The 26,900-nt window shown below is 32.7% G+C and overlaps 2 protein-coding genes across 2 annotated transcripts in view; one reads left to right on the forward strand and one right to left on the reverse strand.

The window, feature by feature from the left end:
* Window positions 1-20,318, reverse strand: part of LOC116416484 (SKI family transcriptional corepressor 1 homolog-B) — a 767,432-nt gene extending 747,114 nt beyond the window's left edge. The window contains exon 1 of the mRNA XM_031925220.1: window positions 20,136-20,318. The gene's annotated coding sequence lies outside the window, so the exon portion shown is untranslated. The remainder of the gene's footprint in view (window positions 1-20,135) is intronic.
* Window positions 14,218-15,639, forward strand: LOC116416485 (acidic leucine-rich nuclear phosphoprotein 32 family member A-like). Its single transcript, XM_031925223.1, has 3 exons — window positions 14,218-14,423; window positions 14,508-15,025; window positions 15,108-15,639. Exons 2-3 carry the CDS (start codon window positions 14,869-14,871, stop codon window positions 15,536-15,538), a joined length of 588 nt encoding a protein of 195 aa, XP_031781083.1. The 5' UTR covers window positions 14,218-14,423; window positions 14,508-14,868; the 3' UTR covers window positions 15,539-15,639.
* Window positions 20,319-26,900: the final 6,582 nt, after the last annotated feature.

Consider the following 26,900-nt stretch of genomic DNA (forward strand, 5'->3'; position numbering starts at 1 on the left):
ATTTTAAATTCTAACCCTAAAACAAAAATACTCTAAACTCTTGTTATTTTATATTGCCTAATATTTCAATTCAACACTTTCGTTTTAGAAATTCTTTGATTTCATAATTTCAGTCTTACAATTTTTGCCTTTCATGCTTTAAGTTTTTCGAATTTTAATTTTTCTAAATTTTTGTCACCAAGTTAAATTGATTATTTAATCACTGATTCGTGAAAATAAAGACGCTAAAATTTTAGTAAATAAATAGGAAAATTTCATAATGTTTCAGTATTATTTATTAAGCAACGTGAAATTTTTATATTGTCGAAAAAGTTATCTATGCATATAGTTATTTATCACTGGCGAGAACATTGACGTGATTTTGTTATGTATTAAAATTTTATAGTTTTCTACGTTAATTCGTCACTGTCGATGTGACATAATGAGAAAAATGTATGCTGCAAATCACTTTAGCCAATTAATTAGTGCAGTAATACCTAATGAAAATGAAAATAAAAAATAAATTATTTGCTGTTGTACGACAATCAAATGGCGCGGTAGCGCCACGAAGGCGATTTTGAGAGCCCGCGGCGACCGCAACACTATTTACTTCTAAATTGGGTTTTCAAATTTTCAATTCAATAAATACAAATATTTACATTATGGTATCTGAATTTTTTAGCGTAAAATCATATTTGTATGCTTAACTATGATTTCTAATCGATATATTGCCAAGAAAGTAGCTTTTTTACAATAAACAAGCATGTCGCAACAAAAATACTAAAATCAGTTTAAGATTCTTCAGTCCAAATGTTCAGACCATGAAGTTGGCTGCACACGGCTAGTGTTAAGACCGTGAATTTAGTCGCACACATTGCTTTCCCACATTCTTATACAGGCTAGTGGGATTACTGATGTGATCACACATATACCTACCAGCGGGACTACGGATATGATTTCATTTTTTTTTATTTAATATCAAGTGGCGTGGTAGCGGTAGCCAGGGTAGCGGATGATAACGTCTAGGTGGAGTGCACCGTGATTTTTTTGTGCCTAGGTGTAGAAATCATTCGAGGAAGGTGTCTAGAGGTACAGGGTGGCCAATGACAACGTCTAGGTAGTGCGCTCTATGGTATTTGGTGTCTAGGTATAAAAATCATTCAAGAGCGGTGTCTAGGTGTACAGTGTGGCCGATGACGAGGTCTAGGTGGATCGTTCCGTGGTTTTTGGTATCTAGGTGTAAAAATCATTCAAGGGCTGTGTCTAGGTGTACAAGGTGGCCAGTGACGAGAACAAGGTGGCGCGCTCCGTGGTTTTTTGTGTCTAGCTGTAAAAATCACTAGAGAAAGGTGTACAGGGTGGCCGATGACGAGGTCTAGGTAGTTCGCCCCGTGGTTTTTGGTGTCTCATTGTCAGTGTAATAATAATATTTGTGGACAGCAAAAATATACACCTATCTAAATTTTTTTAACATGCATTATCAATAAAAGCCACCATACTAAAATTTTGCGACAGAACAATTAGTGTTTTTATGTTAATGATAAAAATGTTACAAAAAAACTTTAGTCAAAAGGTGCTTAAGACGATTACATTTTATTTTTAGAACAAATATAAAATACGCATAATAATTTACATTAAAGGACTGAAATCTCTAAGAAAAATTGACTTTTAAAAAATTAAAAGGTTAGGCGAGTTTGATATATTCCGCAACGAAATTACAGATAAAAAAGAACCGAGATCAATCAAACAAAGTCAAGTTAATTATATATTTAATCATAATAAAGCAAAAAATTGTTCTGTTAAATTAAGGGCTTACTTAACTTGGAGTTAAGTTATATGTTTGTCCATTAGAAACAACTCTCAAGATACCTACTACATAACTTGCCATGCAAGTTTCATTTTGTTTTCTGGTGAACAACAAATTTTTCTTTTTATGTATTAGAACGTGATACAGACACCATAAGTACAATAAAAAGGGCATTACAACCCATACAGCATGAAAGATTTCAATGAAATATTTCGAAATATTTCAGTGAACTATATCCACGGAATATTTCTGAAACCTTCCAGTAATATTCCATAGAAGAGCTATCAACCGACTCAATGGAAATATTTCGTGAAATATTTCAGAAATATTCCATAAATATTTTGTTGGAATCTATGAAATTCCTTTTTAAATATTTCAATATGTTCTTTAGGAAATCTTACATAAATATTTCATAAAATATTGCTCAGAATTATTTACTTAATAATACACTGAAATATTTTGCGGAAGATTTTTGGAATCTTTTTTAAACATTTCTTTGGAACTTTTGTAACGAAATTTTAAACATTTATCAAAAAATTTATGAAATATTCCATAGATATATCTTGTAAACTTTTACATAATTATTTCTTCATTATTACAATGGAATATTTCTTATATATATGAAATAATTCTTTATATTTTATTTAATTCTAATATTTTATTGGAACTTTTCAAATAAATTTTGGATATTTCTTGAAATATTTCAGGATTATTCCATACATATGTCTCGAAAACTATCGTGTAATTATTTCGGAAATATTCCAATGGAACATTTCTTGAAATACTTATGAAATAATTCTTTAATATTTTATTGGAACTCTTAAAATAAATTTTAACTCTAGCTGCCTGCGCATGAATTCACACTGGATCAATTATGTGTTTGTACTTGCTGTCAAACTATGGAGTTATTCTTTATATTCAAAAACAAAAGGGGTTCGAATTAACGAATTAACAGTTTATCCGCTTACATGATTTCAATTATTTTTCTTATAATTTGATCCAAAAGTTTAATATTACTAACATTAACTTGTTTACGAAAGCCGATGGCGTAAAAGCAAAGATACAAACTGTTTGTGTATTTACTATAATTATATATATAAAATAAGATATATTCACGCTGTCGTGGTACAGTCGCCGGACACAATAACTTTGCTTTATGCGCCACAACATGGCGGCGGGTCTCTTGTTGATTGGGCTTTCAGAACAAGGTGGCGCATCGGCTTCGCAGTCACATAGACAGCGGACCACGTCCATAAAAAGAAGAAGAAGAAGAAGGTTAGGACGGTCATGACGTCAGATATCGCTTTCCTGACAGTCATGACCGATCTAAGGAGTCCAATTAACAAGAGACCCGCCGCCATGTTGTGGCGCGTAAAGCAAAGTTATTGTGTCCGGCGACTGTACCTTCAAGCAATTCGGGAACATTTGAAGAATATTTCACGGAAGATATGTGGAATATTTCTGAATTATTTCAGGTGAAATATTTTATTAAATTTTTCAAAAATATTTCTGAATCATCATTTCACTAGTAACTTATAGTGATTATTAAACTTAAAAACATTTCAGAAGTGTTTCTCAAATCTAGGAAAGAAATATTTTATGAAAGCTTTCTTGAATGTTCCGGAATTATTTTACTGCAAATTTTCCAGTAAATATTAAACACAGAAATAATTCTGAAAGAAATCAGAATTATTTTAAAGAAATATATTTTGGAAGCTTGCTTAAATATTCCAGAATTATTTCAAATACAAATTCCAGGAGACTACGGGCTAAGAAATAATTTTGAAATGTTGCTTAAATCTAGGAAAGAAATATTTTATGAAAGTTTTCTGGAATATTCCAGAATTGTTATACTAAAAATTTTCCGGTGAAGATTAAACACTGAAAGAATTACGAAATAATTCAGAAATATTTTAAAGAAATTTTTATGGAAGTTTTCTGGAATATTCGGGAATTATTATACTGAAAATTTTCAGGTGAATATTGAACACTGAAATAATTAGGAAATAATTCCGAAATATTTTAAAGAAATATGTTACGGAAGCTTGCTTAAATATTCCAGAATTATTTCAAATACAAATCCCAGGAGACTGCGTGCCACAAAATAATTTAGAAACATTTCAGAAAAATTTCAAGGAAATATTTCATGAGAGATTTGCAAGGCGGGGCATTTTATGAAATGATATTATTGCAGTAATATTTCTGAAATATTTCGTGAAAAATTTCAGAAATATTTCTGAATTCTTTAAAAAAATATTTCAATATAGGAATTCGAGGGACATAACATTATTTCAGAAATATTTCGTCGAAAGATTCCTGGAAGATTTCAAATATTTCGTACCAATATTTCCGAAATATTTCGGAAATATTTCATGCTGTGTGGGAAGTTACGTAGTACGTATCTAGAGAGTTGTTTCTAATGGATAAACATATAACTTAACTCCAAGTTAAGTAAGCCCTTAATTTAACAGAACAATTTTTTTGCTTTATCATGATTAAATATATAATTAACTTGACTTTGATTGATTGATCTCAGTTCTTTTTTATCTGTGATTTCGTTGTGGAATATATTAAACTCGCCTAACCTTTTACTTTTTTAAAAGTCAATTTTTTTAGAGGTTATATTACATTAATGATACTATAGATGTACTTATTTTAAAAGGAATTGGAAATTAATCTAATTCTAAAAGTCAATTAAATGATAACCATATACTTGAATTCAAAAACATTTTAAAATTTTCGTCGATTTTTGATATGCAATCTAGTGTTAATTTCCAGAAATTATCTAATATTCAACCTATTGATAAACATAAAGAATATATTCAAATACTTTCTTCTTGTTTAAGTACAGACAGGCACAGGATTTGTTTGTGGTACAAATAAAGATAATTTATGCATATCTTTTGAACAAGTACAGTATTAGACTAATTATTATGATTACGGTATTTTTGCTATAGCATTTGCAGTTGCTATTGTATTTAATATTTGCCCATGCAGTTTTAAATGTAATATTCGTAAAATGCGATAAAAATTGATTAGACTGTTCGATGGATTTGGATCAGAAGATTATAAAAATAAAATTTATTTTGAAACAATTGCTGAAATTACGATTATAAAAAACGTTACTCATGCAATAAAATTTGCTGAATATAAATTAAATTTTTGAAAATTAATATTGAGGAACTTAAGGTATTATATACAGCAATCATTAATTAACTCTTTTAGAAGCCAACACAATGAAAAAGTAACTGCTCAAAATCTATCAGAAAATAAAATATATAATAATATAAATAATAATAATAGCATAAAATAATAAGTTTAGCAAATAAAACAACTATTAATTGTATTCATTATTCTGAAAGTCATATCGATGGGTGTGGATACCAATAACATTGTATATTTATCAAATTAAAATAGCAAAAAAAAATTTCATTATAACGAAAATTTAATTAAAACTGTATAGTATTTTATAATACCTTATAGATAATAGATAAGATATTACAAAATACACAGATAATAGATCGATAGATAATTGATTTGTTTTTTTCATATAGCCCATACTTATCATTAAAATTCAACTGTCACATTAACGTTGAAGTGTGTTTAACTATATACTGCGTTAAATATTTATTAAGATGTTCATTTTTAAAAATGATTCATATTTATGTGCATTTTAGTATTTAGAATTGTAAATAATTCTAAATATTTTGATATTTTAACACTAATATATAAATGTAACAGGGCTCGATTTCTGGGGAAAACTCGGCAATACTCGACCGGGTCACAATCCCTCGGTGCGACAAAGAACTCTCTCGTATTCGCACGCGTGCGATCTCCGCACTCTCCTGTGCGCAGCCGGCTTCTTAGTTTTGCGTTGCAACCGCTTGTAGGCCCCAAATCTTGCCTAGCGCTTGCGCAACGTCGCGTTTCAACGATGCGCGAATCTACCCGATTTCGCACCTCGTTGCAATATATATACACATATGTTCTATAAAATGCCCCTGGCCCCAAAAAAAATTTCAGCGCGATTCCTTCACTTGGATTCCAGTTACAGCTGCTCAAAGTAGGGGTTTAAATAAATTTTTGCCTATTTTTAATGATTTGTAGCTGATAATGGATGCATTTTTAACTGAATCTACCATGATACTTCTTTTGTGAAATTTTCTGAATTTTTTAATAAAAATACTTTTAAAGTTCTATATACATGTTAAGGCTTCCTTATTTGCATTTTAAACCTTAGAATGTGAAAATCTCAATGTTCGATGTGGACTCCGACTAACTCAATACAGTAAAAAGACACCTTTTCGTAGTAAAAAAGTAGCTGTGAAAATACAGAATCGGCCTGGCCTTCTACTAGAAGTTATGTAGAAAACAAATATGATATAATAGCTAATAAGTGGTTTTATATGCAAGTCTAACACTTATAACCCAGTACATTTCATGTCTTGTAACACCCCGTACAAGCTCCGCAGGAAATTGCAAAAAATTATGAAAAATAAAAACTAAAATTTTTAGATATATATATATATATATATATATATATATATATATATATATATATATATATATATATATATATATATATATATATATATATATATATTTTTTTTAAGAATATATCACGCTCTCCCACTCTTCATTTAAACGCTCCGGGTCAGCTAAGCTCACAGCAGCAGAACAACAGCAGCGCCACGAGTCAGCCAGCGGCAGCAGCAGGTTGTAGCAAGAAAGCGGGAAGTGCGCGCAACACAATGCATATATCTATACATATCGAGCGACGAGCGCAGCAGCGCGATTATGATAAAAGAAGAAGTAGCGAGCGAGCGGTGGCCCAGCGCGCGCATTAGAATATGTTTGTGTGTATGATTTTTGTATATAGGTGTGAATTGTATGTACGTGTGTAGGTATGGATGTGAGAGTTATTTCGGCGGCGCGATACCCGCTAGGGGTGTGCGAGTACTCGAAAAGTCTGGTTATCTGATCGAAAAACTCGACTCGACGAGCTCGAGTCGAGTACCGGGTCGAGTCAAGTTATTCGAATATTTCGAACTACTCGAATTTTCCGGTTACTCGAATCTTTTGAGTTACTCGAGTTCCTCGCACTACTCGAGATTATTTTTTAACCATATATTTACTATACCACTGGAAATTTTATAATTATATTTACGTATGGCTTTAATACAGCCTCAGTAAAGCAGGAAGCAATGAAAGTGATAGCTCATAAAGCTTATACAAGCGAATTGATTTTCATTCGTATATAAACTAAGCAATAAGCTTATAGGTTACGCTGGTCGTGGTCAATCCCTATAGAAGTCGCAAAAAACGCACTGCTCTTACTGTTCTCGTAACTGCAGTTGTGAATCCCAGTTAGAAAAGCGCGCTACATTTACGCTCGTCCGTGGGACGGCCTATTTTCAGGGTTTCACTGTAAAAAATTTTGTCGTAATATTCCTAATCCAGTAGTAAACCAATCCGTCCTATGCCCACCACAGTAAATTTACAACAATACAAGTAAATACACAACAGTATATAGTAATTTTACTATTTTGCGCGCTGTAATTTTACATCGGCGGTAGTATTTTCACACTGAACGCGAAAATCTGACCCCTGTAAAACTACTACGCTAAGAGTAGTAAACTAATCCGACCTACGCTGGGCGGAGCAATTTTATTACAAGAATAGTAAAATTGCTATATTTTTGTAATTTTACATAGCTGAGAGTAGTAAAATTGCTATACGTGGGGTTGGAACCTCATGTAATTTTACTACATTTTAGTGATTTAAAAAAATCATTTTTTGTAACACATGCACGATTTTCGCATTTTTTTGACCCAAAATTAGGGACTAAAGTAGTCATTTTCCGACCGGCGGGCGAAAAAATGCAGTAGCGGGCGTAAAAGTAAGTACTTTTATGTAACACGCGAACGATTTTCGCGTTTTTCGTACCTATTAATAGGGACTAAAGTGACTCTTTTTTGACCGGCGGGCAAAAAAGTTATTTTAGCGGGCAATAAAAACCTTTATTGCCCGCATATTCAAACAGCGGGCAATAATGGCCTTTATTCCCCGCAAAGTTTTTTTGTTGTAATTTAAAAAAAAAGTTGATTTTGATAAATTTGCATTATTTATTTATTTTATATAATGTTTGAACAAGACAAGAGCACGGTTGCCGTGTCAAAAAATAGTCACATCAGTCCCTCTTAACACGTACGAAAAAACGCGAAAATACGTCCGCGCGTAACATAAAATATGGTGTGCACCAAGGGCTAAGTGGGCTTTTTGGCCTCGTGGATTTTGCAGTACTCGTCTGCGGCTCGTAAACGCCCTCGCCTTCGGCTCGGGCTAACTCGGCCTAAAAAAGCCCACTTTACGCCCTTGGTACATAATATACTATTATGTAACACGCGAACGATTTTCGCGTTTTTCGTACCTATTAATAGGAACTAAAGTGACTCTTTTTTGACCGGCGGGCAAAAAAGTTATTTTAGTGGGCAATAAAAACCTTTATTGCCCGCAAATTTTTTTTTTTGTAATTTAAAAAAAAAGTTGATTTTGATAAATTTGCATTATTTATTTATTTTATATAATGTTTGAACAAAACAAGAGCACGGTTGCCGTGTCAAAAAATAGTCACATCAGTCCCTCTTAACACGTACGAAAAAACACGAAAATACGTCCGCGCGTTACATAAAATATGGTGTGTACCAAGGGCTAAGTGGGCTTTTTGGCCTCGTGGATTTTGCAGTACGAGTCAAGGCGAGTTAGCCCGAGCCGAAGGCGAGGGCGTTTATGAGCCACAGACGAGTACTGCAAAATCCACGAGGCCAAAAAGCCCACTTTACGCCCTTGGTACACAGTATACTATTTCGATACAGTATGCGTAAAATGCAGTATTACACACGCTCCGCGTGCGTTCAAGCACATTTTCCGCCCCTGTATTGAAAAAATAACGTTCGATACACGTGCGAAAAGTTGAAATATACTATTACGCCCGCTACACAATTCATTGGCAAATCTTCTAAAAACGCGAAAGCCAGTACATGCGTTACAAAAAATATGGTGTGCACGAAGGGCTTTTAAGCCTCGTGTAGCTGCAGGACTCGTCTGCGGCTCGGGCTAACTCGCCTTGACTTGTACTGCAAACTTCACACTCGGCCTAAGAAAGCTCACTTTACGCCCTTGGTACACAATATACTATTTTACAGTGTAGGTTACTATATGGAGACTTGTTTGACATTTTCGTTCACGCTTTAAAATACGCTGTTTTTAGGGCCGGCAATATAACCGGCCAGCCGTGTTCAATGTATTCAAGAGTAGCACTGTTCAAATTTCCCGTCATAAGTAGCACAACTCATTTCACCCACGCTAGACTAGCACAATTCAAAATTTCCCGCGAAGACTAGCACAACTCAAACTTTTTCACAACTTAAACAACGAATTTCTATAAAAATTTCCCGATTTTTGCGAAACTGTCCCTAATGAACATTTTTAAATATTCACAATTTACAACTTATTACCGAATTTAAAATTGTTTTCACAAATACAATAATTTTTTACAAACATTTTTTTAAACTATTCACTTTGTTTAGAAAACTTCCAAAATTTTCGAAATCTTTTTAAACGTTGAGGTTTGTCTGTCTTTGTCCAAGGTTTTCATGAACTTAACCAACAAAATAACCCAATAAAAACGTAAAATACTCACATTTTAAGTAATATAAAGTCGCAAGTTGTGCTACTCTTGACCGCATTTCTGAACTGTGCTACTCTTCGCGGCAAATTGTGAGTTGTGCTAGTTTTCGTTTTAAAATATGAACTGTACTAGTCTTCGTACGGAGCGACGATATTATGTATGCACCATGTCTATGTGACTTAACAAACACAGGGGTCTTATTCTCTAAGCATGTCACTTGTGGTCGTGACATAGTAATTATGAAATGAAAATGTAACATTGCGCATGCGCAAGCTCAATGTTTTATGGTAAGGCAGTACATTTTACAAACTTGAAAAGGAAAACATGATGAAATGACGTTTGTCTTTACAATAAATACAAAACTTTAGCATTTCCTATAAGCACTTTGAAATGTTCTTATAAAATTAAATGAAAACACATTTAAATCATAGAAATAGCTATGCCTAGTGTGGTACATATCAATATTTTTGTAAGATATCTTCGCGCTTTTTAAAATAAATTGCTTATCATAGAATTAAAAAATATGTTAGTATATACAAAATTACGCATAACCCAAATAAAAAATCTTTATACATTTATTTGTTACTTCATTTTGTTATTAAAATAGATTGTGCATTTTAATTTGTTGGATAATAAGTGAGATTACTACTTTTTAAATAGAGAAGCGTACCAAATTTTGTTATTGCTAAATACAATAATAATTATACGCACTTAATGACATCAGCAATTTATTAACAAATAGCATTATACAGATTATACTGTACATAATGGAGTTAAATTATATTTACACTTGCCACAATTAATTATAATCTAACTATACGTAATACCGATGAATCACATTTGCTCTTTCTTGTACACCAGCTGCGTTATCAGCTCTATGCTCCATATTATGATTCTCAATATAATCATCTTTTTGATTGTTGAGATTACATGCAATGTCAACATCATCATCTACAATGCTGTAAAAAATTATTTCAATTAATTATTAATAATATTACATTTTCTGATTTTGGAATAGAAAATGTAATAAATTTTTGTACTAACCCATGAAGTCTCCTGAAATTGTGCAGAATAGCACAAACAGTGATGATTACTGCAACTTTTTCTGGTGAATAATATAATTTTCTGGCTCTTTTTATTGCTAGCCATATATTACTTAAGATGCCAAATAATTGTTCTACCTGGCAACGTGTAGATACATGCTCATCCGTATATCTTTTAGAAGGGGATCCTTCGGGAGCATTAAGTACAGGTGTCAGAAGTATTCTTGATGGCGTATATCCACTATCTCCTGTAACAGAAATATATCATAATAATTACAGTCCTCTAAAACAAGCTTACTAAAAAGGTAGTTTAAGAAAAAGAATACATTTATAGTTACCAAATAAATAGTATCGACCTTCTTCTCTCATAATATTATGATTCTCTCTTAAGGATTCAAAGTAGACTTTGGCATCGCTGAACTGCCAAACAAAGCGATCATTGTTGCTTCCTGGGCACACTCTTATATTTCTTATAAGAAAATTCGAATCTGAAATCTAATTACACAAATATATCAATATCAATATAAAATATTCGTATTTTAAATGGGATAAATACCACTTGAACATTCATTGCAGTTCCCACTTTGTAGTTATAGAAAGCTTCTTCATTTTATGATGGTTTTATGAAGCAAACTAGAAAACAATCTATCAAACCTATGATTCCTGGAACTCTAATAGTCCTGCGAAACCTAAAAATTAATCAGTAATTTTTATTCAGTCATAAGAGTAATAAGTACAATTTCCAATTTACCTGTTCTGAATTTCTGCTCTTTCTTGCTGTGTAGAAGGAAAGCGTATAATGGCTGGACCAATGGGCATGATTGCTTCTAGAACTTTCGATAAGCAACGACTTGCTGTTGTTTGACTGATTGGATGCAAATAATCTTGACCAAATCCTTTTTGAAAACCACCTTCAGCTAAGAAATGTAGCGTTATTAGTAGTTATAAATGAGGAGGGACACCTGAATTTCTTTCTGGTATAAGCCTTCCTTCTATCACATGAAACAGTCGCAAGGCTATTTCTGGAGTGAACCTGCAAGTAAATATTGAATAAATTTAAATTTTACAAAATTGTTGTAGAGAGATAACGAAATTGTAGTCAATGTAAAAGTGATGCTTGTCCAAAACTAACCTATACAGTTTTCTGAAGTATTCTTCATCTAAAGTAAAGGGATTTGATGCATCCCGAAGTCTTTTTCTTTCTATTCTAAGCTCTTGAAATAATCGTCGGCGCAATTGATTCTCTTTCTCTGCATCTTCTAAGATAAAAATAAAAGCAGCAGCAGCAGGCAACATCTCCTTCTGTTTTTGCAGAAAAAAATTCAAAATTTCAAATCAAGAATTATTATTTATAGTATCTACAAATATATACAACTTAATGTTCAGCTTTACTTGTGTACATAAAAAGTAAGATGTCTTGAGTAAGTTTTCTGGAGCACAACGATACACAGATAAATGCTCCGAAATCTTGAGCGTAAACGAGTGTACTATAGTCTATAACGGACTTCGACTATACTACACATATAAAGCTATACCTATAGATGTTTACCATACTATGATCGTGCTGGCTGGTCGTAGGCCGTAGCGTAGCTATGTATATAACAGTGCTGTGTTAATGTTATGTGTGTATGTGTGTGTGTGTGTGTGTGGACTGCAGATATCCTTGAAATTCAAAAATAAAAGTAACTCCGGTATAAAGGCTCGGTGGAATTTCTTCTGCTGTGGGACTGCTGCTGTGCTGACTGCTGCGGAAGGAGTATGTCGGCTTTTCCGATGCGCAGAAAGTAAGTTTGCATTGTTTTATTACTAAATATTTATAGCGTTAGTACACGAGACTAGGAAAATTAAAGGGTATACCCGTGGTGCATTCGTCCTGCAGGTTACTGAACGCAAAATGCCAATAAGCCTACATAACCTTCAATACTTTTAATGGTGCTATAATTATTTGATTTTGAGGCCTTTATTGGAGATTTTACAATGAAACATTTAGTAACTGCAGTATCAATGCTGTTTTGATAAGATCCTATAAGTACCGGAAAGCCACCAGAATACTGATGAACATTGTGGACTATCACATATGGACATCAATCATACGTTCATCGTGGACTGATTTTAGATTTACTATTGTTACAGGGTATTAAAATGGAATCGCCCACAAGTGCAGCAGCTAGAAATGCTGCTGTCATATATGGAATCTCATCAATTATTTTCCAGGGGGCAAATCATGAAATTAGGGCGTCAAGGACATGTCAAGTATAAAAACATGTGGATGAAGCTGACAAATCAATTAAACAGTTTTGGAACAGCACAAAAAAGTGTTGAAGAATGGTAGAACGTAAGTAGATGTGTTATAAGCAATTATTCCAGTGCATCTAACACAGCTGAGACTAGCTGCCAAAACGAAGAAGGCTCGATATTTGTCTTCTTTCAACAAGACTGGAAATACTGAACCATGTACAGATCTAACAGATTTTGAATTGCGTATTACTGCAATTTATGGATTACATGGTTCAGGGCTAAGTGTGATCCCAGAATTGGGGCTTCCGTCAAAACCAAGAAGACATTATCAAGGTAAATGTTTAAATTATATGTCTATACAGTTGTATTTTTAGAGAACATAAACAGTATATCTGACACTTATATAGCCATACGAATATTGTTTCTGAGATTTTCATTCTCATGTTAAATAAAAATACGTACAATAATTTGAAATATTTACAGATCCTACACTCAGAGAAGTAGATGAACGCAATGCAGTACATGCTGCAACAAACAGTCGTAATCAACATAAAGTAGTTGAAGTGGTTACAAATCAAATTGATTTACACCCTGCTGATGCCAGAGACCAATATGATGCTCATCTTTTGGATGCAGATTCACAGAAATGGTATGATATACAGTAATAAATTAGTGATTTTTGCCGTAACGTCAACATTTTTCTAAATAATCAATAAAATTTGTAATAATTTTTCAAAATAGTAAATCTTATTTTTTAACTGATTTATTATAATAATTTTTATTTCTAAAAATAGTAGCAAAATTTATTAGTTTGCCCTAATTTAGTTTAATATCTTTCAAATTTCCCGCTATCGAAGCGCACCCTATACAATTCTAACCAATCCGGATAAGGCATGACATTCGATTGGTCATCATTGGCGATCGTCTTTTTTTTACGCGCGCTTCGCACGTGCAACTGACAGTTGTTGCTCCGGCATTCTTTCTCTTTTCTTCTCGACTCTTGCGAGAGACGGATCGTCCGGACATTTTTTTAATTAAGAAGCCGTTAATCAGCGTTTGTGCATAAAAATGTCTAGCAAAAGGTAGGTGCATCAAATTTTGTAGAAAATCTTTTTAAGGAAAGTTGTCACCTTTTAGTAGGTTTATTTTTATTTTTATTTAAAAAGTATTCTTTTGTAACCCGTGGTTTATAAACCGTTTTTGTTTTCAACGCACGTGCTATAAAATCTTTTTCGCTTCATTACAAAGAAATACAATTATTACTATCCCTTTCTCTTTTTACGGTTTTATACTAGTCCATGATTTGTGATTTTTTTTAAGTTGCAAAAAGTTAGTTGCAAAAAGTTAGGTTTTTCTTTACCAAGACTCTTGTAATTAAAGTAGTATAATCCGCATATAGTCAATTAATTTGTAAAATAGATTAAGTTCAATAGCCTACCATAGTACTGATATACAGTATTCATGATTTATTCTTTTCAGGGAGCCTCGCAAAAGATATTCAAGAACCAACAATGCTCAAATGAAAATTCTGTTGGAGTTCATGGAGAACAACCCACAGATGGCACGTTGCGAGCTGGATGTCACTGAGGAAGGAGATCTGTCGGAATACTTGGTGATCAAGTTGAACAATGCCGGAGATCAACGTGGCCTTAAGGCATGGATGAAGGTTCATTCATTTTTATAATATAAGAATGAAAAAATAATCAAAATTTAAAAATATTTATTAATTATCATATTTATGTGCATATAGACGTAGCATGATCTCATAAAGACAGTCAAGCAGTGTTCTGATTTGATCAGCAATGGAGAGCGTAACCGTCCCATTATCAGACATTCATGTGAGGGTCATAAGATTAGTTGATGTAAAGACTACAGCTCATCAACAGCTCCCACATAACCCCAATCTGGTTCAGCAGCAGCAGTTTGATGATCAGTTTCTAGAGCAACAGGTAGATAGTCCAATTCGACAACAGCTTCCTAAAGGCTTGGCACAGTAGCAGCAGCTGCCGACTATATCAAAAAACTTTCTGAGCCAGCTGGAGTCGAAAGTTATTAAAAGAAAGACTGAACCTGATGACGTTAACCTGCACGAACCTGTAGAAAAGAGGAGGATGTACATGAAAAGTAAATATAGCCAGGTTGGCTTTGCGAACCTTCTGGGTTTAACTACATCTCCATCAAAGAAGTCAGCATCATCTTCGAATGGTCCAAAAGCTAGTTCTACTGGCAACAGACCAGAAGTTGTAGATTTGACAAATGAGAAATCAGGTACAATTGGACTTTTATAATATATATATATATAATAATTTTCAATACTTATATACAATACTAATAATTTAATTTCTTTCAGCAACTGTCAAAAAGGCTGTTATTACAGAAATGAAACAGCACAATGAAAATATTCAGCAATTAGGTGCTGAATTAACAAAAGCAATCAACGATGGCTTCAAAAGTTTAGTAACAATTTTAGCAAGGATGCTATCAGCCATGTATAACCAACATGTTGCTCAAAATAATGTTGATTTAAAGTCTGACGTCAAAGAAGAGCAAACTGTAAATGGATATGAAGCCATTGAGTACGATGAGGATGACAACAATGAATTGAAGGAAGAAGAGGAAGAGAAAGCCTTCGGAGAGAATGAAGATGAACAAATGATACTTGCAGGAGAGCTGTTCGAAGATGATCCAGATGATTACGAGGAAGAGTACCTGGCAGAATTCCTTCAAAATAATTTTGATACAGATGAATTATCAAAAGAAAGATTCCCTGATGATCCTTAAAAACTCCATTGCTGCAAATAATGGTTTTTACGAAGTGTTATCAAGAAATGTAAAACTATTTTTGTTCTTTTTCTATACCAGTTTATGTAACGCTACTTTTTGATCTCTTTATTTATTTTTCTGCATATTTATATGACATGCAAATGTTATTTTTATTTAATTTTATTTATTGTTCGAAAGCTCTTGTATAATTAACATGGAAGACTAAGAGGTGCCAACAAGAAGCATGCAGCGAGCAAGCCTTATGTGATTTTTCATAAGTTTCTTCCTCATATGAACAATTATTTGTATCAGGAAAATTAATTCTTTTAGATATTTTTTATAGTACTTTTTCAATTACTTATGTGATTATGTAAAACTCTACATGCTCTTAAATAAGAAACAATAAATAAAAAGTTTTTCTTTAATTTAAGTACTTGTATTTCCCCTCCCCCCTTACTTAAATACTATTTTAAGATTTTGATTTACAACAATAAAAAAACAACATTGTGTATTCAAATTGATACAAATTTTTATTTTAATTTTGATTTGAATCACATAATTTTCATTTCTTTTTAAATATAATGAATCACGCGCTTTCAATGCAACATTTATAGTAGGCTAATTTTTTTAGAACTGTTAGTAGTTAGTTAGTAGTTCATGCGGTTCGACATGATTTCGAGGTTTCAGAAATCACCATTTCATCAGTGACATGCTTAGAGAATAAGACCCCAGGCTCACAGACAAGAGCATGCCCGTGCGATATACATACATTAACTGGGTTCAAAACGGACCTGATGGCGCTCAAAAAATACTAGCTGATTCTGCATGTGAAAAGGATAAAAAAGGTATCTATAATTTTGTTGTAAACCTAATAGTTTTTGAATTAAAAATATCTTAATATTGAAAAAATCAAGTTTATTTATATTTTTAATTCAAAAACTATTAGGTTTACAGAAAAAAAACATGGATACCTTTTTTATCCTTTTCACATGCAGAATCAGCCAGTATGTTTTTTATTTACTTATGCCTTTTAACAACAAAGTTTCAATTTTGACCAAATTGCCGAGTGCCATATGCATCATAATACATTAAAAAGTTATAATTTTACTATATTTAATAATATAATATCCAATTATTCAAGGCCCGATAATTTCGAGTAACTCGAAAATTTTAATCTACTTGAGATTTTCGAGTAACTCGGAAAACTTGAATAGATCGAAAATTTCGAGTAGCTCGATAAATTCGGGTACTCAATTTTTTCGAGTACTCGACTCGAACTCGAAAAAAAAAACTCGACTCGATCCGACTCGAGTTTTTCGGGAACTCAATCATTGTATAATCAAAAACGAACATACAAAACTTTCTGTTATAAAGAATACTTGCAATTTACGCAATATTCTATTTAAAAAGACTAATAATTGAATATATTTATTCTGGTTATTGAAATGAAATAACCAATTTTTATTATTGAAATAACTTCCCACTACCTGGTATCCTCGACCTCTCTCATACTATAAGAATACATCAATATATATTAAAATCAGATCAGAAAATAATCATTAATCTTCTTAAAAACTAAAATCTTAATTGTAATTGATATTTAGATAACAAAATTTGTTGCTAACTATATTTAATTCATATTTTATAGAAATGTCTCCTGATCAGTCTGAGAAGGCATGTTTAAGGTACATTTTAAGCCTAAATAGAGTAAAGAAGACGGTCCGGTTCTTTCAGAAAGCCGTGGCAAGTGATTAAAAATACTTATTCGTATAGTGAAATGTTTTGAATTTTGGTAAATGATTTTAGAAGGTATATACATGTTTTTCTTTTTTTTTTTGATAAAAATTGTGTATATTTTATATATTTTCGATGGAATTTTTTTTCCGAATTATATCAAATACACAATTTTTTGGTAAGAAGAATATCTTTTTGTTTTTTTTTTTGCAGGATTTAATCCAGGCTTGACCCCTTAATATCGATCTTTTGATCACCTCGGCTAGGTTCTTTTTGCAGTTTATAAAACCGTCTCGCATATAAACATTATTATTCTTGTTAATTTTTATAACTCGTTATCTAAAGCTCAGAATGTTTTGAGAACATTTATGGTTTTATAAGGTAGAAAATGTCCGTGCAGATGGCTTTTTGTGTGTGCACGTATGCCGTCATAATTCTGGAACTTCTGGACATGCATGTATGTTTACTGATTTTGAATTTGTTATATATGAATATTGTTCGATTTTTAGAAAACTACTTTTGCTTTTTTTTTTAAACTAAATAGTAACCTAAAGAGTTTTTAAAAAACTATGATAATAAAAAAGGGATAATATCTACTTCCTGTAAAAATGTTAAGCCATTTTACGAAAGCCGTTCTGCTTTAGTTGACATTTACCTTTTACCTTTTAAAAATTCAAAAAATGCTTAAATCACCTACGAATTGACCCTCTGTAACTCGAAGAATATTTATGAAAACATATTGAAATAATTCATGAAATCCTTGGAATACTACGGAAACATATTCCCACAGTTTCAAGACAGAACAATACTGTATATTTGGACAACATTTTATGTATTGGAACTATACATTCAGTTGGAGGAAGCTACATGCCAAAGATTTGGCAGCGGTTTTTTCTACGGGTTGACGTGAAATGTCCCATATACATACATACACACACATACACACACACACACACACATATATATATATATATATATATATATATATATATATATATATATATATAAAGCTACAAGTAAATATTTAAGTATATTTAACGTGCAGAGATCGATGAATTCATGTTTTTTTTTAAAGGAATTATATGCGTATGGTTAGAACAGGGTTGAATAAGAAAAAGTTGAAATTTTTTATATGCGATCTAGTGAGAGTTGTTAGTACTAGAAGTTTCGATTGCGAGAAAAGTTGTGTAGAATTTTCTGATTATTAAGGTTCTGTCGGTTTGCGTAGTCAGGCTGTTCAGACCCCTTATCCTGATTTTCGGGTGACTTGCCTTACCCAGAAAGTTGAATTTTTTTATAATGAATCGACTAAAATTGGTTAGAACAGGAAGCCTCGATTAGGACAAACTTGAAAAAAAAATCAAAATTTTCATCTGACTCACGAGGTCAACGAGATCTAAATCAAGATCGCGATCCAAGATCCTGAGGCATTATTTTTTATAATCGATGAACAAAACGCGCACCTGTTTTTTTTATTCGATTGTTACGAATAAATTGCTTATGGAAATATTTTAGATTTCAGATTGATAAATTGTAGAGTTTGTCTTAGTAGTTTATTTATTTATTTTTTTTTTTTGGAAAAGGATTCGAAAATGAATGTTTTTGCTGCGATGGTTCAGTTTTTTTTTTCAAGAGGTTCCTAATTTGCAATAAACAAAATATAACATTCGTTAATCGAAGTAATAATTGCGTTAAGTTTTTAAAGTAGTATTTATATGCGTAAATTATACAAATACGCAAATCTGAAGAATCTCGAAATTTAGAAAATCCTCTACTGTGAACGTCCCTATCGAGGCTTCTTGCTCTAACCAATAGCATTCGATTCCTTGCAAAAAACCACAACGTTGTATACCAGGTGGATCTCATGGATCGCGTATGTAAAAAGAGGTTTATTTAGTCCGATTACGCTAAACAACAGCACCTCGTAATATTTAAATAATCTTTAATAGCACTTTTCCCGATTGAGGTTCCCTACTCTAACCATGATTGATTCGATTAATTATGAAAAAACACACCTGTTAATGTTTTTTTAGAAATAAAAAGCCATATAATTGTTTACAAAAACTATGCAGAACAAAGAAAACAATGATTCAAATCTTTGTATACGGAAACGTTCTCACAAGTTTTTATGGACTGAGCAAATTATATAAAATATAAATATTAGCTTCTAAGCTTATTGCTGAGTGTTAAAAAAATTCTTCCTTTTGTACTGATTTTTCATTTAAATTATATTATTTAAAAAACATAAGATCCAACATCTTTTTATTTATTTTATAGGAATAAATATTACGTTGCCAATAAATAAAAGTGCTAAACATCAATTCTGTCCCTTTCCTTGCGAAAATAATGTGCAAATATTGTGCATGAATCTCTACAGAGACTTCTGCACAGATTTCTGCAGCAAATTTGGACCAATTTCGTTCAATTCACAGAAAATTTTTAAAAGCAAAAATTTAATATAATGAGTGCCTGTATAAAAGCTATCAACTGGATGATAATACCAGAACTCTAGTTGTGAAGTTTAAAATTTGTATATTTCACTAATTTAATTTGAACAAAAGTTTTTTAAAACATAAAAAATAAAAATTGTGTTCACAACCAGAGATTTTTTTATGTAAACATAAGAATCTGATTATTATAAGATTTACAAAAAATACTTGAGTATAAACCCAAATGTTAAAAAATTCATAACATTTTCGCATAGATCAGAATAATTTCGAATATTCTTATATTAGTTATTTGAATATTTTGATAAGAACAGAGCATATGACAAAATCCCTATGAAAACGAAAGGGGCATAAAGAATATTTAAATGTTATGTCTATATTGACAGATGCTGATTTTATGTACTATATATGTGAAATATATTACTAATAAATACCTTAAATTCAATGTTGAGAGCAATTCAAAAATTCAGTTAAGCAATCATATTAATATCAAGTTTTATAAGTATGGCGAAACAATTATTCTATATGTTTCACAACTACCGTAAATGTTATTCACTTTATTAAATATACAACTTGGAACAAGTATTACTATTCTCTCTAGATACTTACAAAGCAAACGCTCGTGAACGACTACTTGTCATTGAATTCTGTAGCATTCGTATCCAGATAGAGCGGGATATTAGACTCCGCCCTTTATTATGTCACCATGCACACCACCAATGAGACAACGAATTGGCTAACTAGGAGGCGTGGTCTTTAGATTTGAGGTTTCGTACCTAACAAGTAACCACAAATATGCAGGTTTCGCATGATATTTTAAAATGCTCTTTCTGAGTACTCACAAACTTTTTCGAGAACTCAATAATTTCTAGTTCTGTTACTGAAACTAAGTATGCTTGCCTCGTTAAATTGTGTGCGCAAAGTTTTTTTTTTAAAGAAGCATCAATACGCATTATACAATTTTTTCATAACACGATGCTTGAATTAGGTGTTTAATAGAGCTTTATGCATACAAAAATTGAGTAAATAAATTTACAGTTTAAATTAAAAAAAAACCGAATGGCGAAAATTGCTATGTTAAATTCGCAAAATATGCTATGAAAGGAGCGTCCCGATTTCTTTCTCTCAGTACTTACTTATGTACTTACTTAAGAACAATCATAATTCGACTGCGATTCCCTTTAATTTTACATTTTTACATTTGCTAAAAATTAAAAATTAAAGTCTAGCTTTTAGCTTAAGCATTGATTAATTTCTTTGGAACTTAACTCATTGCAGTAAGTATTATCAGTTGAATGAAATTTATTTATTTCATTAAAAATATTTGCATCTAGTGGAGATGTACCTAGTACGGATAGCCCTTAGCTAGTTTAGGCTTAACTTTTAAACGACGCGATAAATATTCAAATTCAAAATGTATACGTGTTCTCTAGTACATTTTCTACAAGGCGATGGATGACCGCCAGTCAAAGTCGCCACTAAAAAAATTTATCCACGCTAACATGCTCCCAGTATAGATAATTTTAACTTTTTCGTCTGTAACTATTTACTTACCCTCAACAAAAATAAAAAAATTTTAAGTGAATTTGTTCCTAAAATAACCCTTTATGATTAGGAATGGTCCAGATTCAATGTTCCGTACAATATTTAATTCGCGACATCAATATGAAAAGTGAAATTTTCTATCCTCGTGAAATAACTTTTCACACTTCTGAAATGGGTAAGGGTAAAAGGTGATATTTGTAGTTAAAATATTCTAGAAGCGATATTTCCAAATTTAAATTTTCAAAATTATACCTTCCAATATTCTGGGACTTATAATTTTACCTTTCATTATAATTCAATTCATAATTTTTGCCTTTCAAATCTTTATTTTTCAAAAATTTTACCCTCAACCTTTTGAAATCCACATTTTCTTATTTTCCTTATAACTTTTGCTGTGATTAATTTAAAATAACGGTACCAAAGTATGTTCATTAGACCACAGATAGGTACAAAATAACTGAACTAAAGTAGCTCTATCTGTTATTGGGAGCTGGATACATGAAATTAACCATACTAGTAATTCATACTAAGCACATCTCCTCTACATCCATTGATTACCTGAATATTGACATAAATTAAAATATTATTTTACATTTATCACAGCTATTAATAAAAATTATATAATTTGGCGTATTAAAATATACTATACATGGTGTGAGGCACGAATATAAATATTTTACAACATTAACTTGAATAGCAAAGTTTTTATGTATTGATATAATAAATATAATATTTCCTGCTTTATCTATCACTTTTATTCAACATTTAATTCAAAACTTTTACCCATTTCGCTCAATAAGCAAATAGGATATATATTATTCTAAATAATATTGCCTGCTTTATCTATTACTTTTTCAAATAATTTTTAATTATTTTTAAATGAATATGTTTCTGCAGGATGGAGATGGTATTAGCTATAGGTGGAGTCTTATGGAAGCAGGACTGGTATCTAAAACTCTCGCGATAATATGGCTCTACGTAATGATTCCACGGTTTTTTATTAAATTACTATATAACAAATTCAAACTGTTGACAATAGATAATTTCTAATTTTATATACATCCAAATTAATGGTATGATTCTACTTTGCGGTAAACCTATTTTTCACCCCTTGCAAAAAATGTATATCTCTTAAAAAAATTAACTTAACTATCCACTGACTTTAAAAAATAATGATGGAGTGTATGATTTATGTTATAATTTTTTGCAAAAGACACAATATATTTACGATTCCTCGACTTCGGTAGGAATATTTGTAACAATAAAATTAAGTTCAATGATTTTTTTTGCGATTATCCAAGTAACGCAATTTATTTCTATAAGCAAACATGTATTTGAATAATTTATCACTAAGCTTTGAATTTTTAGTCAATAATGGACATTAAGGAACAATTTTCTCCTACGGTGACTTTCTTTATTTTGATGTTTGCTACCTCTGTGATTTTTTAAGAAATTCATAAGCCAATGAATTTTAATCATTTTAGCACAAATTTCTGGATCTTCATTTTTAGCCAAAGATACAGAGTCTCTGCCATTCTGGGACCCATACAGGGACTTTTGCACTATAAAAAGGTATCTCTATAAATTTTTTGGTGGTCGTAGTCCGGATCGAATTCTTACTTTTACCAATATTAAGGTTTGAATGGCTTATAAGATAGGTATAACGTATATGTATGACTTTGAGGGTATTTTTATTGAAAAGGTGAATAAATTTTACAAGAAAAAGTATATTTATGTCTATAGTGAAAAATGCTTCCCTAAGGAGCTACGAATTAATTAACTTGTGCTAAAAACTCAAAAATTTCTAAAATTGTCATCTTTGTCTCTCTACCATTTTGGTAAAAAGTAATTTAAAAATCTGAAAAAATACAGGTGCATTAGAAACTGTTTCTGGAACATATTTACCGCGGGTTAAAGAAAAAAAAATTTTGATCTTTGAGATGACAGAAAACCACCTATATGTTTTAATTGTTACTATATGAAATAGTAATTTTTATTATAAGCCTAATAAATTTTGCTGTAGTTATAGCAAAATAAACTGTATAATAATTGAAATTTAATATCGGACGTGTATACTTGACTTTTACGTTATTATACAGTAAATTTTGCTACAACTATAGAAAAATTTATCAACAATTTCTCTGTGCATGACCTTAAAATTTTTTAGAAAATATTTTTTTTTAATATTTACAGAATATTTCTGAATTATTTCTTGATTCCTAAAGAGCTGAAAGTTGTTTGTGAAATAATTCTGGAACATCCCACTAATATATCAAAAAACATTTTCTTAAATATTTTATGTTTATTTCTGAAATATTACACTTTTTAAGGGGAAGTGGGAGCTACAGCTTCGCAAATGCGCCTCGAGGTATTTAGTACTTTAAATGCCAAAAAAAACTAAAAGTCGGATGGACCTTTTCTTTCTATAGAATGATTCACTGCTCTTAACCCTATGGCCCTGCGCTCATTATATTGATGAAATTTCAAATTAAAAAAAGTTAATAAGTAAAATTGGGCTTTGAGGTTGGCGCTGTAATCGCGTACACACACGTAAATACCCACTCGTATTTCACAACTTCTAGAAAAACTAAAAGTCCAATTGACATTTTCTTTTGTTAGAATGATTCATTAAACTCAACACTATGGCGCTCTGGTCTTGGTTTTTCGTGGCAAGCTTTATTTAATAAGTTACATGAAGTAAAAAACAGGGCTTTTAGCTCCCACATCCCCTTAAAATCTGCAAAAAGTATTTCCGGTGACATCTTTTAGGGATATTTTAAAAATCTTTTACAAAATATATTTTGTAAATTATTATTATTATTATTATTTTTCGTAAATTATTAACTGAAATATTTCTGATTTAATATTTTTGCAATACTATGCTTCAGAAACATATATGATACATAAATATTCAAAAATTTGCAAAATTATCCCAAAAATATTAATGAAAAATTTTAGAAATCTTCGAAGCCAAATGAAGGAATCGCGCTGAAATTTTTGTTCGGACAACATATAAAACATATAAAACTATAATAATGCTGTATGTATTTATGCATATTACAAGATGTAATCTGCAGATGATCGACGCCTGTGATCAACGCCTGTGATTAACCCGCGTTTTAACGCAGCTCGCTGCTAGAGCTGCTTCGCGAACGTCGTGTCTGTACGTATGCTGTCCCTCCGCACTCATCTGTGCGGAGCCGGCTTCTCAGATTCGCGATACAACTGCTTGTTGCAACGCTACGACAATATTCGCGATGAGGTCGTAGGAAACGGAAGAGAACAACTCGGGAAAATAAACGAATTTTAATTAAAATAAAATAAAATAATGATGGTGGTATTACTGGCTCATCCGCAGGAGCTGACGTCCTCTAGTTCAGTCGCTGATTGACAGGCCAGGTCGTCCTTCCCTATGGATGCAGGAATTGGCAGGGACGTCTATTTCTCGCGTTCACACACACTCTCACTCTTTCGCATGCTGTCGGTCGTCGCTCGATTTAGTCACTCTCACACACGAGAGCTGACGCGTTCGGAACTATGGCCGGAAGCTATCTGTCTGTCCGACAGGCCGCGACTTATACGCGAGAATCTTGCCTCGCGGTTGCGTAACGTCGCGATTTAACGATGCGCGAATCTACCCTATTTCGCACCTCGTTACAACTACCTCCTAGAATCGAACAATCGTCCCGAGTTCAATTCTACCCTCTCGGCAAAACACGATGTGTATCTGTCGTTTGAACCTTTTTTACGACGCGCCTGTTCCTGCTCTGGTTAACTCAGAGACCTGGAGGTCGCATCCAGGACCGTATCCTAGATCGACCTCTCTCTTGGTCGCGAGGTTTCTTTAGTCACGTTTATGAACCGTACGCGAAGTGGCTTCGTTAAGCTCGGACGTCGCCTCACTCTGTTCGCCTACAGAGGTTCGCTCGTTGATCAACTGTGCGTCGCTCGCATCGGCTTGTTTTCTCGCTTTCCTCGGCGGTCGAGCGATGTCGTCCTCTTCACTCTTCAGTGACTTTTCCTGGACCGTTACCTCGGGCTACTCTTTAAGCTACATGACCGTTGCCGGATCGACGAACTTCCTCTTTAACAATACGAGTTTTGGGTTTAGATTAATTCCTTGCTTTGCTCGCCTACCTTTAACGAGCCAACGTGTTTTTAAATTAAATTATTGGACTCAGGGAGCGTGGGGTAATTGAGTACACACATTTAGGTTTTATATTTATTCTTCGCTTCGCTCGCCATTCATCGATGTGCCATCGTGTTTTTAAATTAAATTATTCTACTCGGGAGGCGTGGGGTAATTGAGTTTAGTCGTTTTGGGTTTAGATTCATTCCTCGCTTTGCGCGCCTTCCTTTAAAGTGCCAACGTGTTTCCAAATTAGATTATTTTACTCGAGAAGCGTGGTGTAATTGGGTTTAGTCGTTTTGGGTTTATATACATTCCTCGCTTTGCTCGCCTACCTTTAACGAGCCAACGTGTTTTTCAATTAAATTATTGGACTCAGGAAGCGTGGGGTAATTGGGTATACTGATTTAGGTTTCAGATTTATTCCTCGCTTCGCTCGCCTTCTTCGATATGCTGACGTGATTCCAAATTAGATTATTTTACTCGAGAACCGTAAGTTAATTTGGTACGCATATTAAGGATTTACATTTATTCTTCGCTTTGCTCGCCTTTCATCCATGTGCAAACGTGTTTTAAATTAAATTATTGATCTCAGAGAGCGTGGGGTAATTGGGTTTAGTCGTTTTGGGTTTAGATTCATTCCTCGCTTTGCTCGCCTACCTTTAACAAGCCAACGTGTTTTTAATTTAAATTATTGGACTCTGGGAGCGTGGGGTAATTGGGTGTGCTGATTTAGGTTTTAGATTTATTCCTCCCTTCCCTCGCCTTTGTACGATCTGCTGAAGTGTTTTCAAATTATATTATTTTACTCGAGAAGCATAAGTTAATTTGGTACGCATATTGAGAATTTACATTTATTCTTCGCTTCGCTCGCCATTCATCGATGTGCCATCGTGTTTTTAAATTAAATTATTCTACTCGGGAGGCGTGGGGTAATTGAGTTTAGTCGTTTTGGGTTTAGATTCATTCCTCGCTTTGCGCGCCTTCCTTTAAAGTGCCAACGTGTTTCCAAATTAGATTATTTTACTCGAGAAGCGTGGTGTAATTGGGTTTAGTCGTTTTGGGTTTAGATTAATTCCTCGCTTTGCTCGCCTACCTTTAACGAGCCAACGTCTTTTTAAATTAAATTATTGGACTCAGGGAGCGTGGGGTAATTGAGTACACACATTTAGGTTTTATATTTATTCTTCGCTTCGCTCGCCATTCAACGATGTGCCATCGTGTTTTTAAATTAAATTATTCTACTCGGGAGGCGTGGGGGAATTGGGTTTAGTCGTTTTGTGTTTAGATTATTTCCTCGCTTTGCTCGCCTACCTTTAAAGTGCCATAGTGTTTTTAAATTAAATTATTGATCTCAGAGAGCGTGGGGTAATTAAGTACACACATTTAGGTTTTATATTTATTCTTCGTTTCGCTCGCCATTCATCGATGTGCCATCGTGTTTTTAAATTAAATTATTCTACTCGGGAAGCGTGGGGTAATTGGTTTTAGTCGTTTTGTGTTTAGATTCATTCCTCGCTTTGCT

The sequence above is a fragment of the Nasonia vitripennis genome, assembly GCF_009193385.2.
Source record: "Nasonia vitripennis strain AsymCx chromosome 2 unlocalized genomic scaffold, Nvit_psr_1.1 chr2_random0007, whole genome shotgun sequence".
Lineage (NCBI taxonomy): Eukaryota > Metazoa > Arthropoda > Insecta > Hymenoptera > Pteromalidae > Nasonia > Nasonia vitripennis.

Bases quoted from the DNA above. Each gene is read 5' to 3' on its own strand.
- LOC116416485 (XM_031925223.1), top strand. From the start codon at position 14,869: ATGTACATGAAAAGTAAATATAGCCAGGTTGGCTTTGCGAACCTTCTG. The intron at 15,026-15,107 runs GTACAATTGGAC...AATTTCTTTCAG, and splicing joins TTTGACAAATGAGAAATCAG to CAACTGTCAAAAAGGCTGTT.